Here is a 12,735-nt window from a genome sequence, read left to right as displayed (position 1 = left end):
TCTCTCCCTGGTAGCCTCACATTCCTGGTATCTCTGGATAGCAGTATTCTGTTTGACCAAGAATAGCATAAAGAACTGTTTAACCTACAGTATCTGTGTGTTGCTCATCTTGTGCCAGGTATTAAAAACCACCTTAAAGAACTTCCTGGACCAAAGCTTCATGCTGCCTAATAGAGCCACGATGCTTTACATAGATAGGGGCCCTGTGTTTTAGCCAAGGGGCAAAATAACCTTATGAAAGCATAAACTCTATTAACTCTACTAACTTGCCAAAGAAAACCCAGCACTGATCTGGCCATAGCCTGTCCTTTTTGTTCACAATGACACAGAGGCGAGAGAGGATAAGCATAAGCATCTGCTTTGCACTGTGTCCTAGCAGTGTATCTGGATGATGTACAGAGGGATCCTGACCAAAGATCGTTCTTGTGTTTCCATTTCAGAAGGAAGAAAGAAAGAGAAGGGAGAAAGTAACTGAAAAAGAACTCACCCCAAGAAGGTTTTTAGGCACGTAGCCTTCTTTATCATTGAGGCGGGCCCACCACCACTCCGTTTCATTGTCATCCTTGCGTCTTAGAATAGTAATGGCATCACCTTCGTGGAATGACAACTCGTCATTATTCTGGGCTTCGTAATCCCACAGAGCATACACCACTCCTTTGTTCATCACTCCCAGCTTCTCTTGCACTCCTGTTAACAACAAAGCACTCTAGATGGTGAAAGATCCTGGGTTTCCCTCCAAAATATTTCATATGAACACTGTGTCCCAAATATAAAAGTCTCTTTTATTAATAAAAGATTTCATGAACAATTTTCAGCACATGATGAAATGGTTCCAGAAGTTTAGGTGCCTGATAAAACCAAATATTACAGAGTAGTGAAAACCAATTTAGAGCACGAGTTTTTCTATATGCAATAGAAATTTTACAATCTTTTATTCAAATGAGGATAAAAATAGCTCTACAAAGTGTTGAGCAGAGCAGCTGTAGAGAACCGCTGTGTATTTCTCACAGGCCTGCTTTCTACAGCAGGTGTTACACAGTAATGCTTGAAGCTTTTGGAAATCTGCACCATGTCACGTATACAGAACCCTAATGGAGCCTATAGCCTCTGATGGAAATGAAAAATTTGTCTGCTCCATCAAGGTACTTTTCTCACAAAACAGAACTTAGTAACTAACTACATTCTGTGAGTTGGTTATTCATCAAGTATACGTGCTTCTTCATATGATCTGCAAGGAATTTGTGCACCTGGAAGTTGGAGTATCTCTGTCAGGATACCTGACAACCTGTTGTTACTGTCAAAACCTTCCCATGGAAGCATTTTGTTGAAATTAGGCCAAATTAAATGTTAAAAATTGGTAACGTTAGAAGGAGCCTGTGACGTAACTCGAAGAACAGAAGCACTGCGAGCAGCATAATCATCACAGAATGGTTTGGGTTGGAAGGGACCTTAAAGATCATACAGTTCCAACGCCCTGCCATGGGCAGGGACACCTTCCACCAGACCAGGTTGCTCAAAGCCCTGTCCAACCTGGCCTTGAACACTTCCAGGAATGAGGCAGAATACCCTGGTTTTAGCATTTGGAAAGAGCAGGAAGGTGATGGGCAGTATTGTCTAGTCTGAGGCCTAAGCAGATGTTTCATGCAAATCAGAGACAAAAAGGGATGAATTTTAGAAAAGCTGAAGAAGTTTGTAGTGTCCCAGCTTACCGTATAAGAACTGGGAACATTGAATATAACCTTCTTCCATCTCTTCACACTTGTCCGCAGCAGTTTCTATATCACTTATAGTTGAAGCAAAAATAGCTGCCCCAGATTCAACCAGTAGTTTACAGAGATGAACGCTATTGCAAGAAGCAGCACAATGCAAGGGTGTCCTGAAATAAAGCAGAAATGTACACAGGAAAAAATAAACTTCCCTGAATCCTAATTATTTTGTCTTGCTATACAGAGTTTAGCCTGTCTATTTTTAAAGGAAATTGTTCCTTATGCTTATAGATTATGTATGCATTGTCCAAAACCTGTAAAGCAACTGGAGTGGATCCCAGGATTTACCCAACTCCAGTAAAGCCAAACAGGTGTTAGCAAAAAAGTCTATTTTCATTGCTTACAGAGATGCTGGGTACAAAAGACTATTTTCCAATGCGAGGAAATTTGAAAGATAAACCAGGTCAGCACAGCAAGGTTTTGCATCCCTCCAAATTCTCCAGAAGCACTACATCTACCTGCAAGGCTAGACTCTTCAGCAGTATCAAGATCTGTGGTGGGTTGTATGAAGATGAAACTTTAGTCCTTTCTTATTTATAGTTTAATTATTGCAGCATCTGAACATAAATGCAAATACACAAATTAAAACCAAAACATAGTATAAGTTACAATTTGAGCGTGCTTACACAGGAGTTGGACATAGAGGAACCCTGCATTTGAGTTTGCCACCACCTAGGGACTAGAACATGCTTATTTGCTGGGGTTTAAGGGGAAGGAAATTGTTTCCAAATAGGTCTCAGCTGAACTCTGAATGTGCACCAAAATGGTGTCTCTCCCAGATGCCAAGGTGACACTTACCACCCATCACTGTCTGCCGCATTTACATTTACACCAAAATCAAGCAGGAACTTCACAATGTGGTGATGACCAGCACACACTGCGTTATGCAAAGGTGTAATTCCTTCATCGTTTGGTTTACTGGGATCATCAACCTGTTAAAACCATAAAATAGTTCAGCACTTGTTCTCCCCAAAAAATACTTCAAGAGGTTGCCATTGTTTAGCAGCTCACCTCATATATGATTCGTTGTACAAGATCAAATTCTCCCTCCAAAGAAGCATCCAGGAGGAGGGCCAACGGATTGAACTTGACTCTCAAACCATGGCCTGTTCTTTCTGAGTTTGGTTTCTTCAAGTTGGTACGTTTTGTCTGAACAGAGGTGAAGGTTGGAAGGTAAAATTTCAGCTTGCACAAGTCTAACAGATTAGTTAGTTATTTAACTAGATTAAGAATCCTATCCTCCTTAACTGTTTCTATTATAAAGTCTCTATAAATAAAAGGCTTGATATCTTACTACATCTTACTCAATTAGAAAATGAAAAAGCGTGCCCATATGATTTAGAAGCTTCTAATTAAAAGTATTGAGTACAAGGCCTGAGGTACTTGTGTCAGTGGGTTTTAAGCACCACTATCTTAATTGTATCTAATATAAAGCTGAATATGTTTCTGGTGGATTGTCTGAGACACTGTCAACACTTGTAACACTTTCGCTTAGACTAGAAATCATGACACAGTGAAGTCCAAGTATCAGTCTCTACTCAAAGGAATCTTTGCCTTGAAGCAGCAGAAGTATCTGCTGCAGGTTGGTGCCGACAAGTTGTGAGTTTTGCTATGGGAAAGAGAAGTACAGAACATGAAGCTGTTTTATGTGACATTCTGACTGGCGTTACCAGAAGATGCATTCTCAAGATCTGAAACCCATTTAAATGTTTTGCAAATATTCTGAATCATTCACGTGTCCTTGTCACTTTCCAGGGGGAAAAAGAAGTCTATTATTAATTACAGCTCTTATAGAATGCTTTTAGTCTCTAGCACTGTAAGATCCATTTTCATTCATGCTCCTATTTAGTATGGCTATTTCAGTTTGGATAATAAGCCTCTCTCAGTGTTAATAATATCTGTTGCTAGCGTATTCCATTCTCCTAGAAGTATCCTGGCCCACCTGTGGCCATGGCAAATGCACATGAGACCCCGTGCGCACCACACTCATTGTCAGAGGATTGCGAGGTCCCTGTCTGAATCAAGAAGTAGAGATACCCTTTGAAACCAGTGTTAAAGTGAGTCATAGCAACAACTAAGAACAAAATACAGTTTTCTCCCAATTTTCAATTCTCCCTATGTTGTAGATTTTGGTGACGACAAGTATTGAAAAGATTTTGGCACAGCTGGAGAAGGAACATTGAAAGCAATTCAAACTATGCAACCAGCCCACTAGAAAAACATTTGTGCTAAAACAAGTGAGCTGTGGTGGTGTTTGCGTTAGCCCCTGGTCTCACGTCCCTCTGCTCGGAGGGGAAAAGGAGTGCACTGCTCCCAGAACAGTTATTTCAGCTTGTCTGCAAATCAAAATGCTTCTCGCTGCCATGGCTTACCCTTAAGTTTCATATAAATGGTTCTCTCTGTAGGCCCAGGGAAATTAAAATAGTATTTTTAATGGAATCTCAGATTCCAGAATTAGTTCTAAACCAAGAGTATATCTCTCCCAAAAGTTCCACAACCTAAAGCACATACACAACCTCCTGTTGCCTGTATTCATATATTCCACATTAAATGGCTGTGGTAGTAAAGAAACTAATCCATCATAATTCTCCTTGGAGCCCTCTGGTTTTCTTTTCTTTGAGTATCATGAAAATTGAAGTGCAAACATACCATTTGGCAAAACTTAGCATCTTCCAGTTATGCTTAAACAAACACACACCTAATTTTATTCTCCACAAAATTGTCCTTTTGCTTGGTTACTTACTGGAGGAAGCGGAGGAGGAGGAGCAGGAGGCAGAGGAGCTTCATCTTCTACTGGAGAACTGACCTCTGGTGTGGGACTAGGTGACTGTTCAGTAGAAGGAACTATAGCAGGATTGTTGTTGTTATCTTCAGTTGTCTCAGGTGTTTGATTTGTTGTTTCAGTGCTTATCAGTTCCTCAGTAGCAGGAGAAGGTAATTCGTTATCATTGGCATCTGATGAAGGGGGTGGCTCGTCAGGAAGAGGAACTGTGGGTTGCACGGAAATGGGTTCTTCAATATTGCCATTGGTACTAGCGTTGCCATTATCAACATCAGCTAAGATGCCTATGAAGTCCTGTGGGTTGCTTGGCTGATAAAAAGGAGCACTTTCTATTCCTCCAGCAAGAGTATTAAAGCGCTGATACAATAATTTTTGTATATTTGGTCCACTTGGGCCTTCTGGTTCAGTGATAGAACTACGTTTCTTTAATGGCCTCGGAGCATTGGCCAATTTTCTTCTCAGAGCTTCAAGGTCAGCATCGCTTTGATAGCGTAGGGGTGAATGCACAATAGGTGTGAGCTTAGTAGGACTGAGAGGACGGGGAATGTTTTCCACGTTGCTGTTTTCACTGGGTGGTGGAGCGTTTTCCACCTCTTGATCTTTTTCAGAGACCTCAGTCTGGGGCTGAGACTGTGGCTGTGAGGAAGTCTGGGCGGGCAAAGAACCATGAAGGAATGGCAAGGGTGAGGGAGAAGTCGAGCCAGATTGCAATACAGGTTTTCCATAAACTGAAGAAAAGAAAGATGGAAAACAGTGAAGAACCATTCTCAAATTACATAATAAAGTATTTGCAAATAAACTGTGAATTGTCTCTGTTGCTGCCTGTTTGATGCTAATACAGAAAATTAAAAAAAATCAAATTAATTATATTGGAACCTATCAATACAGAAATACATACTTACCTGTTGATGATGCTTCTTATAATCACAACCTACAAGTAGCACTTGGAATGTTTTTCCTCTTCCATAAGGAAAGAGTGAAAGAAAGAAAACTCTCTTCTCTAGACACTGTTTTTTCAACTTGTTTCTGAAAGTACTGGTGAAGTATCCAGGCCGTATTGTTCTAACTGCATCTTGTTTTAAATGAGAGGTAACCAAATGTATATTTATCACCCCCAAAACATATGGGATATTTTTTCTGCATATATGCTATATATGCATATAATATGCTGCAAACATAAAAATATCTTTCCTCTTCTCATAGATTTAGACATATTTTTCAAACTGATATGGAAAGTAAACTAAGCCCAGTAAGTAGATCTTAACAGTCTATTTCAAGGGAAAACCAAAGGAAAATGTATTTTACCTGCTTTTACGGACTTATTTAAGGTATTGTATACAGCTTGTTGATAATTCTTTGGTGGTGTTGCTTGCTGAAGATACATTGAGTAGATGGAACTGGAGTTCACTGTCTGTGGCCCTTTCCTGGGAGACTGAGGTCGTGATCCTTTATCAGCCAGAAAAGGTCTGATTGCGACAGTTAAGGGGAGTTCTGGCCTGCCATCTCCTCCTGGAAACAAGGGGGGACCAGAAGGTTGATACGTAGGGCTGGGAGGTACAGAAATTCTCTGCTGAATCTGTTGTGAAGAACTGGGCTGATGGACGTTGCTTGGCGGTGGAAGTGGAACAGGTCTTTGCCGATTTGTTATACTGGTGCCAGGTCTGGGCAGGCTGCCATCCTTCCGTCTTTCTAGAGAATTTGTAGAACCTGTTCCTAAGGGAACTGGACTTGGATAAGTCCCATAGTTTTGAGGCAACTGCTTGCTTACACCAGGAACTGCTGGTGGCACCTTCCCCAGGTCAAGACCCTGTGTAAGAACATGAAACAGAATATAACATTTAACTAAATAAAATACTTGCGAGCAAGAACATTCCTCATTCTACAAAACATACTAATAATCTTGTGTGACAGCAAGGGAGTCAATTTAAACAACTTGTGTTACTTCATCACTAGGTATGATTTTACCTGAATTTACCGCACAATCTCATCATAGATCAGACAAAAGCCAGGCCTCTTCAGCTATTAATATGAATCCAAAACTATTTACATACTTTCAAAACCTGAGTAACTTGTTTTAGGTTCTGGTTCTTGGTATCTAGTCGATAACATATTTGATAATATATAGTGTGATAACAGAGTTTACCAAAACTATTTAAAGACCAGGTCCTTATTCTTTAAAGATTACAGCCTTAAAGAATTCATAAAGTTCTAGAACAACAGTGCAGACAGACACCATCAGTGGACTCACTCAAGGATGGATTTAGTGAGTTTTTTAATGAGATTTTTGTGAGAAAAAGAGCACACAGAGAGTGATAATCTACATCAAGGAGAAAAGAGTAATGAAGATCTGAATTAGAGAAAGATGGGTGAGATGATTAGGAGAAGCAAAAGGAGAGAAAAGGGGAGACCAGATATGTAAAAGAACTGGAAGAAATATGAACTACTGAAGTCAGGGAAAAAAAAAAAAAAAGAAAGGTAATGTGATACGAACAGAAAGAAACAAGAGGAACACTGCAGAGGTAATTTTCTTTACGACTTTCAAATAATTATCAGCAGGGAAACCGAATGTGTACGTAACTGAAGTGAGTTCAGCTATGGAAGCCAAAGGTTCATAATTTCAGCAAAACATATCTATAAATACATCACAGATGAAACCCACCAGCTTATCAGTACTTCCTAGTACTGAAGTTGGCAAGGGCTGGCTGGATATAGTTCCTTGTTTTAAAGCAGTATCCATGCTCGATTCTTTCCAGTCTGTGTTGGAGATCTGAGGTGGCTTTACCACAGGGGCTGAGCTCTGTTTAAGTAGTGGCCAGTTTCCATCATTAGCTTGAAAACAGACAAAAATACTATATTTAAGATAATCCACACCACCACTGTAAACAAGAAAAATAACATGTGATATGGAATAGCTTCGATTACAACAGGATTAATTTGATTCCAGAAATGAGATAAATCACTCTTCACATTTGATTCAGAAATAGATACTGAGAGCAATCACCACATATAACATGCTGTTCTTTACCCTTTGACATTCAAATTGCATTGAAAATTTCTACAGAAAAAAAGATGGTTAAAATTTTTGTTTGAGCATTGCATATTCTGCTATCAGAAGGCAAACAGATTCAGAACAAAAATCCTTATAGAAACACCTCATCAAGGTATTTCTTTTTGTATTATACAGAGACACTGTCAAATTATGTTAAATGTTAAGTCTATGTAAGCTCTGGGTGGACCTACTCCAAATTTAAGCTATGGTTACTCGATTAATTCACTCGTAACAGAATGTAAAAACTCCTTTCAACAATGGGGTGGAACAAAAGCTTACATTCCTTTGCTGGAAGTGGCCATTAACTTACCTTTTGTCTTTCCTCAACATACTCACCTGATTAGAACTACCCAAGAGACTTAACTTTAAAGAAACTAATAAAGTCAGCTGACAACTTCAACTCACTGTGTCAAGATCCAAGTCATGGGCTTTTGTCTTCATCATGTACAAAACAATCATGCATAGCTGCACATAAACTGAGGCAACAAATCCTTAATAAGTGCTAGGTGCATTGATGTGTTACTTTATTAACTGTGTGAGACTTTTTGGTTTCTGTTCTCTGAGTAAGCAAGAGAGTTTAAATAGCCTGATAATTAGATCTGTTTTATACTAACTAAATAGATCCCTGTTTAGATCCTAAGACTTTCATTTGCCTTGAAAACATTAAACTTCAGGTTTCTCTTACTCCAAGGAAACCAGAGATCGTTTCTCCTTCCTATTGCCTGGAATTATCTTAGTGGAGCACTTAGGATCAGTAAAGATGACATGTAACACGTAGCTATGCTAGAAGATAACAACTAAAATGGCAGTGGTTTGCACATGTGTGGAGCTTTACTGAGATTTCTGGACCCCATAGTAAGAAACCACTGAATGAAAATCGGGTATTTGATGGTAACTTCCCATTTCATTTCAGTTTTAAGCACCTAAAAACAGAATCAGCAAGGCTATTTCCAGAATCCTTTGCCATCCTCTGTCTAGTATAGCAGATGATAATCTAAAAATAAGCTACATTAATTACAGTGAATTTAACATCCCCACTCTGTTTCCTATTCATGAAATGACCACCTGAAGATTTCTTGAAAATTACCACCCAATGTTTTCACTATGTGAGTGCAAATTCACTCTATTAGCTCATACATCTATTTATAGGCTAGTTAAAATCATTTCACTTTAAAGTTAGCAAAAAATGAAGTATCTCTTGCATTTAAGCTACCATAGTAATTATTTTTTAATTATACGTGCAGATCATCCTTTAATATTACACAAACTATATTGTATTAAACTTTCAAATTCAAATCAACTGTGTTTGAATTCTGAGAGATAATTACTTTGAAGCAGGAGTATTTTTGTGGTTGGTCATTAAAAAAAGGTTAACACTTGCATATTTTTACACTGAGAATATAGTATGTAGCCCAGAAATCACTTTTCGCCCTTGCAAACTGCCAGGAAGTAATGAGGCCCAGCTCTAGTACTGGCAACATCCAAGAACTGGACATATTGGGGTTTTTGTTTGTTATTGACTTTAGTCATGTGGTTATCAAAAGCAAGACCAAGGAAGATGACTGCTAGACACTCTGACCCTAAATAAGGGCAAATTTTCCACATATGCATTGAATAAATGTTTAGTGTACAAAATACACAGGATGTTCCATAACTCCAGAAAAGTTATGACTCAGTAAAGCTTTTGAAGATCAATAGAAGGTGTTATAACTGATTCACGCTAAACATGAAAGCATATTTAGCCTAAGTTCGGCTATTAAGAAAGCACTTACAGTAAAACCAGCAGAAGTCCCAAAGAATTTAATTCTCTTACCTGCAAACACAAGCCCACACTCTTCTGTTAGTTATACAAAAACTTTTTGTAATCCTTGGAATTCCAAATACTAGCATGTTCACCCCCAAATTCTGAGGTAACAGACTAGAAGTAAATTCAGATTCTCCTCTCTCTAACCTCTCCGTTTCATTTTACTTACATAAACATCGGTATGTAACTGTTCCCACCTTCATGTCCTTCCTTTTACAAGCTGGCAGACTTGCCAACTACCATGCATGTGTTATGAGCGCACGTCTCACGTACTCCCACAAGCCAAGCGAATCTCGTGCACTTAAGCTTCCGTTGCAATCTGCAACTGCAGCGTATAGCGCCAGAGGCTGCCTGGGAGGTGCTAAGAGGAGGCAACCAAACAGCATCTGCCTCCTTCTATCTTTGGTTGGGCTGAGCAGGTCCCAGACACTCTTGCCCATCTGATGGCAACACCCTTCCGACAAGCCCTCACTAGCTCCTGCTCTCAGCCACCTAACACCCATTTCAGCCAACTGGCTTTTTCTCCCCAAAACGTACCCTCTTGTCTGCTGCTTGTACGACCACCTAACACCCAGAGTATTTCAACTCTCACCACTCCATTTTGTATTTACACGAATAAGACAGTAACATGCAGACACAAAAGGTTTTATGTGTTTTCTCTGACTTCACCTAAAAATTTTTGTAGGTCTGGATCCAGGACACTTAGTAAAGCAAACCAGGTATAACTTCTTTGACCAATGGAAGTAAGCAAGATTCTTGCTGAGGACAGAGTGAGCTTTATCCCAACTCTGGGGCCAGAGCAACATGGAAACTCAAAGTTTCCCACAAAGTAACTCAAGCTAAACCTGTATGTAATACATCTATCTTATCTGAGATATACTAATACATGCTTTGGTGATTACCACAAAATTTTCTAACTACAATTAGAAAATTTCGACATTTTTAAATGAAGAAAACACTTCCTTAGTAGATACTCCAGTACTCCAGTGATGAATTTGCTGCAAATCTGTTTCCTTCAAAGATGAAAAGCAACTTCTCAACAATTTTACATTTCAACATAATTTTCTGCATGCCAGACCACAATACGAGTTCTAAAGATGCTGTTTAATATGCATCTGTATGCAAGAGCTCAGATGACCATATTAAAACCTGGATTCTTAGCTAGCCAGAGATCTTCTACGGACTCACAGTGCTGGGTGTCAAACAGAGTAGGTGCCAGGCGGATGACATTGTGAACAGCGGACTGAAGAGAAGTGGGAGGTGACAGAATAGGATCCACTATTATGTCTAAATCAGAAACCTTCCAGGTGTCTGGAGATTTTTTCACACACCCACAGTCTGTCTCTACCGGACACACCAAGGCAGATCCAGTTACACAGAAAAAGAAAGAAAAAAAAAGTGGTGGAAAAATTATAACAATGACAATGGAGAAATTAGAACAGGAACACTCAGATAATGAGAAATAAAAGCATGACAGTTGAAAAAAATATCCTAATTTCTTTTCTGCGTGGGAGCATATAAGCTTCTCCTTACATAAATCTATCTTATAGAATATTCAAATACCTTCAGAGTAGTAAACACAAAGTCAGTCCCAAGGCAGAAATATTACTTATGTAAAATCAAAAAGTTATCATTCAGAGGTCTTGTAACCTCCTGAAGTAGTTCTTTAAGTGGGTATGTGTACCCACTGAGGTTGATATTTACAAAGCAGGGACTTATTTTTGGCTGGTAAACTTAAAATTTATGAACCGTCCTTTCCTGTATGTGGAAGAGGAATCCACATGCCCGAAAACAAACTGTCACCTCACAATTAAGTCATTCCTTAGGCTTACAACTTTTCCATAAGACCATAGTGATGGGGTTTGTACAGCCTTTGAATTAAACCAAAGGTTTTGTTAAATCACTAATATAAATGGAAAAGACTAGGGTTTGGGTTGGTTTTTTTTTTTTAAGTTTTGTTAGGACAGTTTCACTTCCTGACCTTGGGGATTTTTTGGGGGGGTATTTCTGTCATTCCTTCCTACAGAGAGGTTCAGACTGCTTTCCTTCCACTCTTCCTCCTCATTTGGAAGCATGCTGCAGGTGTTTTGTTCTTCCCCCCCCCCCCTTTTCCTATTTAGTCTCCTTCTGAGAAGTAGTATTATTTTCACTTGTTTACTAGCTTTGTTTTACTTGACAAAAAGCAACCTACTGTAAATAGTTGTTTATAATATAGCTTGCCACAAAGTTGATTATTCATTAGTTTATTATTATATTCAAACACACAAACTAATTGAAAAGCTATTAAAGACAGAACATAGAATCTGTGAAGGAACATGTGCTCCTTTTAGCTGTGTACCAGCTAGTAAAATTTCAAAGAAAACACTCAAGTCTCCTAAGAAAAATTAATGGAAAGAAGCAAAACCACCTCATATCAAATGAGTAATGTCCAATTCACAGAACAGGATCAAGACACTTGAAACACCTCTTCCACTACAGGGATTATGCCAACACTTGGGCTCCCAAGATTACTCTTTTTGTCTATTACTCCTTTCCAAACCATGTGTATTAATAAGCACCACACTTAAGTACTTACCAGATTTTGATCTTCCATGTGTTGAGCTAGAAGCAATGGTGAGAGACTGTGGTTTAACTGGATCTACTGGTACAGCATAAGTGCCAGCACTTGGAACTTGGATGTAAGGTCCTACTGCTGCCACCCTTCCTGAAGCACTCAGGGATGACTGGGGTGAGGAAGTGCCATTAATACGATTCAACTGAAAAAAACAGACAAATGAAACGTGAACTTCCATTTACTTCAGGCATTTGTGCATGAGCAGGAAGTCTAAATTTAATTATCTAGAATCATGCACTGTAGCTAAGACACCTTAATAATTAAGTTACCATGCTCCATGCTTCTACAAAAAAAAGTATAGTACAAATTTAATTCCTTAAAATCAACACCTCAAAAATTAAATTTCTCAGCCACAGCAAATACATTTCTTGTAGAAATCTCTATCTGTGTAAGGTCTCTTTCACTGGGCCTTTCTTAGGCAAATGGACTAAAATGAGTTCTTAAATGTTCAAATATGTATGTTTGGTTTGTGGTTGGTTTTTTTTTTTAAAGCAATACCTCCAGCTAGGAATATGTATGGAAATTCAGAATTGATCTCTCTGATCCTTAGATAAATGGTCTACAGTGCAACTGATCTCTTACCAAAGTTCTAGACAGCTATCAAGACTAACTTTATCAGACCACTTAGATATTTCTCAATTTTCCATATTGGAAGATCAATATTTTATAAAAACCAAACTGTTATGCTTTCATGCTTTGAAACACAGCCCATAATTAGAC

The 12,735-nt window shown here is 38.8% G+C and overlaps 1 protein-coding gene across 3 annotated transcripts in view; it reads right to left on the bottom strand.

The window, feature by feature from the left end:
- The window catches only part of PPP1R13B (protein phosphatase 1 regulatory subunit 13B), a 71,023-nt gene that overhangs the window by 1,878 nt on the left and 56,410 nt on the right, over nt 1–12,735 (bottom strand). For 2 of the 3 annotated variants that reach the window (XM_030482586.1, XM_030482587.1), the window contains exons 9-16: nt 11,977–12,157; nt 7,208–7,377; nt 5,854–6,355; nt 4,510–5,276; nt 2,778–2,915; nt 2,565–2,698; nt 1,710–1,876; nt 488–687 (exon numbers count right to left, since the gene is read on the bottom strand). In XM_030482586.1, the coding sequence (XP_030338446.1) occupies nt 488–687; nt 1,710–1,876; nt 2,565–2,698; nt 2,778–2,915; nt 4,510–5,276; nt 5,854–6,355; nt 7,208–7,377; nt 11,977–12,157 (2,259 nt within the window). Of the gene's footprint in view, nt 1–487; nt 688–1,709; nt 1,877–2,564; nt 2,699–2,777; nt 2,916–4,509; nt 5,277–5,853; nt 6,356–7,207; nt 7,378–10,589; nt 10,746–11,976; nt 12,158–12,735 lie in introns of all 3 variants that reach the window. The other variant, XM_030482585.1, reaches the window with a different exon arrangement.

The sequence above is a fragment of the Strigops habroptila genome, chromosome 4, assembly GCF_004027225.2.
Source record: "Strigops habroptila isolate Jane chromosome 4, bStrHab1.2.pri, whole genome shotgun sequence".
NCBI classification, from domain to species: domain Eukaryota; kingdom Metazoa; phylum Chordata; class Aves; order Psittaciformes; family Psittacidae; genus Strigops; species Strigops habroptila.
This window is presented reverse-complemented; position numbering and strand designations above follow the sequence as displayed.